The sequence below is a fragment of the Vollenhovia emeryi genome, unplaced genomic scaffold, assembly GCF_000949405.1.
Source record: "Vollenhovia emeryi isolate VEMERY1.0 unplaced genomic scaffold, V.emery_V1.0 DF939179.1, whole genome shotgun sequence".
NCBI lineage: Eukaryota > Metazoa > Arthropoda > Insecta > Hymenoptera > Formicidae > Vollenhovia > Vollenhovia emeryi.
The window spans coordinates 154067-158610 of record NW_011967187.1 but is presented as its reverse complement, the minus strand read 5'-3'; the positions used below and the strand labels follow the sequence as shown (position 1 = coordinate 158610).

The 4544-nt window shown below is 51.8% G+C and overlaps 1 protein-coding gene across 1 annotated transcript in view; it reads left to right on the top strand.

The window, feature by feature from the left end:
• The window catches only part of LOC105563275 (transcription factor SPT20 homolog), a 24422-nt gene extending 23136 nt beyond the window's left edge, over positions 1-1286 (top strand). Inside the window, exon 7 of the mRNA XM_012014740.1 lies at positions 835-1286. Within this exon, the coding sequence (XP_011870130.1) occupies positions 835-954 (120 nt within the window). The 3' untranslated portion in view covers positions 955-1286. The remainder of the gene's footprint in view (positions 1-834) is intronic.
• The last annotated feature ends 3258 nt before the right edge of the window (positions 1287-4544 follow it).

Below are 4544 nucleotides of genomic sequence, written 5' to 3'. Positions count from 1 at the left end.
AGAGAGAGAGAGAGAGAGAGGGAGAGAGAGACTGAGAAAGCACGCACACGTCAAAGTAGCAGTACGGTCCACAAATGCGAACGCGGCCCACGCACACCAATGCGGGGAGATGCAGATACGTCGTCTCCCGGGGTTCTTGACCCGCGCAACACAGATAATACCATACGCATACGTCATACGGTACGCCGGGAAGATGTTACCAAGAAAATATCGCGCCGTGTTTCTGCGACGGCATGGGCCGCGTCGTCTCGATAGGATGAGGGGAAAAAGAGAGAAAGGAGAGCGTGAGAGTGCACGAGAGCTAGAGAGCGCGGGTGCGTATGTGTGTGAGAGAGAGAGAGAAAGAGAAGGGAAAAATCGCATCGTATCTCCCGAGATAGCGGAACTTTGAGATCGCGTTAGCAAGTCCCGGCATCGGCAATTTGTAATCAGCGAGGCTATAAATATCACTTGTGAGAAGAACGAAAAGAGCCAAAAGAATCTTAGTATGGTATAGACATGGCGCACCCGAGGACACTTTCGATACTTTCGTAGGGATCCCACTTTGCATCGTCAAATCGTTGTCGCCAGTACCGATAGTAATTTACACCTGATCGGGCCACGATCGAGCGACTCTGTAGCCATCTCGTGCCCACACGAGATAAAAATACTCGCTCCGTCACGCCGTTCCCGGCTTGTCACCGCCATGACGGAACGCGGTTTGCTTTTATATTCGAAGTAGCAGTCGCGAACTACCGTCCGGCGAAAAGAAGCTTTGTAGTAGAGACGGTTAGTAGCGCCAAAATGACAACGAGGATCAGGGACTAACATGAGCTGTCCTATCTTGCCTGATAGTCTCGTGCCTCTGCGGCGGGGCTTGGAGGTGCAGTAGGTGCCGGCGGTGGTGGAGGAATGGGCAACATCAGCGAACGCACCCTCGAGGAATGCTGGTCCACCCTGCAGCGAGTGAGTTGAACACTCAGTCCGTTCACGGAATCCCTTTTATTAACGCTGTCCTTTGCCCGTGCGCGTGTCCCTACCTTAAGTCCCTCGCTTTCTCTCACCGACGGCCGAGGTTCTGCGCCGTTCTTTTTTTTTCTCCTTTTACACTTCATTTAACTTGTCGATCCTGCACGTCGCAGACGCGCTGCGTCTCGTCTCGCTCATTGACACCATTTTTTTTCTTTCGTTTATCGACATTCAGCGCCATTCAGTTCGCTATATTCCGCCCGATTATGATTTCGCTTCCGCGCGAGCTCCTCTGGAACGTCTCGCGATCGTTCTTATCTCGTTTGCATCTCGTTCGCTTTGCTCGTTTATTCTGTTCGTCAGTTTGATGTTATCCTATTGTTTTTTTTTATCTCTTTACCCACTGGCATGTGTCGTATATGTATCGCCGTTCGTTTTGTACCTCATCGGCTGAATGTGTCGCCTTGTTCCTGTGCATTGTGTAATAGTCTTACTTACTCGTAACTGACCGCCAGCGGCGGTTCGAACGATCCTCGTTCTCGCTCGCGCTCGTGCTAACGAGCGCGTCGTTACATCACACCAGAGATTTAACGGATGACACGTGGTATGCGGCGAAATGTGCGTCTACACCGTAAAGCTTATTGTTAGCGCCCGTGTCGCGCGCGCGCGCGCGCGCGACGCATAGTAAAAGTACATAAACCGGTAAGCGGCAATTTTTCGACCGACCGATCAATTACGCTGATCAGCTTGCACGATGATCGTCGACGCGTGACGCATATCGGGGGATTTTCCTGCGCGAACTTTGCGCCAGCGTCTCGAGTGCGAAAATACGGGAAAAGAAAGCGGCACTAACGAGCCCCGAATTACGTTAAACTGTCGACTTACGAACGGAGCGGGAGGTGCCGGCGAGAGGGAGAGAGTGCAGCGCGGTAAAAAGGCGGGATACTCTCCCCTACCTGCTGGAAACTTTAAAATTCTCAACCCCAGGACGAAACAACAATTTGTTTCGTTAAGTAGCCGCAGCGCTCTTTTGTTTTTGCGGCTTCTTTTATTTTAGCGGCGATAGCGACGGCGGTCGGAGTGACGGCGGAAAAGGTAACGGGAGGGGGTGGAGGCGCCGGGGGATGCCAAAGGGGGTTGCTCGGGCACGTCGTTCTCCCGCCGTGTTCCACCTCGTCCTTCCTTTTCTTCCATCGCCACCTTAAAAGCCGTCCCGCGCCGCGCGCGCGCGCGCGCGAAGCGAAACTTTCGGAAAATCGCAAAAACGCCGAGCGATGGCGAAGTTTCCACGTTTCCCCGAGATTTAATTAAAACATTCGCCTCCTTTGTGCCGTCCCCACGCACCGTTCGCGGACCGAGCCGTCGAAGCGAACCATCGTTCTTTCATTATGCCCAGGCGACAGGGACTGATACGAGTGTGCCTTCGATAGGCCGAGCTCCTGATTCCTAACTCTTAAAACTCGCGGTTCGTTATTCCACGGATTTTCCCCAAATCGAAAAAGATCGCCGCGCACATAGCGGCTGCGTTCAGCAGAAAAGAACCGCTTTCCAACTGTCGCAAAATTCATAAATTTGATTCGAGTGTGCTCTTAGACTCTGCTACAATTAACAGCGTATGCCAATCGGATTCGAGATTTTTACGACAATCGCGAAGCGGCTTTTTCTACGCTGACGATGACATCGATTCAAAATCGTACTACGACAGGCTGACGCAGCCCCGCGGAGAAAGAACTGCGTACTTAAATTAAAATCTATCGATCGCCAAATCTTTCATCAAACTTAGATCAACTGCACTGTTTCATTAAGGGATTGATAAGAATAATACCAGCGAACGCGATCACAGTTGTCGTGTCTGACAATGACGCTGATAAAAAAAAATTCGAAACACTTGAGAATTTATTGTGGAGCCCGTGGGAAAGATGAAGGGGAAACAGTAGAGAGGATGAGACGAGTGCTCGACGATATTACATAAACATTCGCGGAGAACCGTTCTCAGGACTGGGGGTGCACCCGCGTTTTTTTTGTTCTACCTCGCGCTACCTCGAAAATTAAAATCCAATTATTTCGACGCCTCTGCCCGACCCGGGTCGGCCGATTCAAATGAATTTTTTGCCCGCGCTTCTCCCCAATTCGCTCTTTCAACGCGCGTTAAACCGGTTCGTTCGGCGCAACGATCCATTGCCAAGTTGCATCCAGACCACGGATCCACCCTTGATCGATCCGGGACTACGATTTCGGATCGAGCTGACAGCTGCGAGGAGAAACCAGAACCGTAAGGAAGGAAGGGGAGAAAGTGGGCAGAAGAAAGGAAAATCCGAAGGAGAGACCGAGCTGCTTTCCAACGAATGTAAATTATTGTGACGCATTGTCTCATTGTCTCAGCGTGTACGCGGATCGGTCGACGTAACGAGCGTTTTTACATCGATCTTCGTACGCGAGCCGAGACATTTTTGAAAATAACACACTATACCCAGACACTGGGTTGAAGAGAAAACCAGAAAAGACTAACGATAGAAATTTAATAACTTACTTTCGATCGCTGCAGGATCGGCCGATTTCTAATTATTTTAAGGCATAACGGAGAAAAATAATAAAATGCCGGAGCACGAAGCGTGACGACAGTCGCAAAGTATATGATTTAATGTCCAAGAGCGACGCGATGCGAAACGATCGAATAATGACTGCGCTCCTCTCTCGCTCCTCTCGCCGCGATAACAAAAAGGGGGGGGAAAGAAGCCGAAAAGAAACGCGCATTACCTATCTGCCGGCGCGGATACATCTCGCTCCGGCATGCAAATCCCGAGGAGTCTTTCTCACGTTGCGTCCCTCGGAGGAGCGCGAGCCTTTTTTTTCCCTCCTCATGCGCCCGGAAGGTTCCCGTGTACTATTTAAATAACGGTTCTCGCGCGCGTGTCATTGTTTCACCGTTCTTTCTCTCCCGGCGAGTAACCCTTTCGGTTAGCGGGGAAAGGCAGAGGGAGGTGGAGCGGGGTCGTTCTGTTTCGAGTCGAGGAAGAGAACCGAAAGGGCGGATGGCGGGAGGGGAAGGAAGGGGGTCAAGTTCCGTGCCGGATAGCCGTTACGGGCAGAGACAGAATTACGACGTCTCAAGACGGCGGGGCGCTCTGCCCTCCCCTGCCTCCTTCTATCCCTTTTCGCCCGGTCCCGGGCGGATCGTCACGGAGTTTCTTAGCTTTTCAGTAATTTTCTATGATTTTCGGATCGCATGATCGGCAACAATAACGCGCGCGCGTCCGCGCGCCGGCCTCTTCGGAATCGGCCTAATCGAATGCGTTCGACCGCCCGCGAAAGTCGGTGAAACTGTGCAAGAACGGCGGCGGGGGGGAGGGTGATAATGGCGCTGGGGATTCGTTTCGGAAATCTAATTTTCTCGGGGAAGACGAGAACGTTTCTTACGAATAAAACGTTGTCCTATAAAAGTAACCGGAATAACCTCGGGACGGCGTATCGCGGTTGCAGCTAAATAAAACGCAAAGCCGGGCGAAGGGAGTGGGCGCGAGAAAAATGGAACCGCCCGCGATGCATTTATTAGCGTAATTAGTAAAAAGGGACCGGCGCGGCTACCGGAGCGCGAT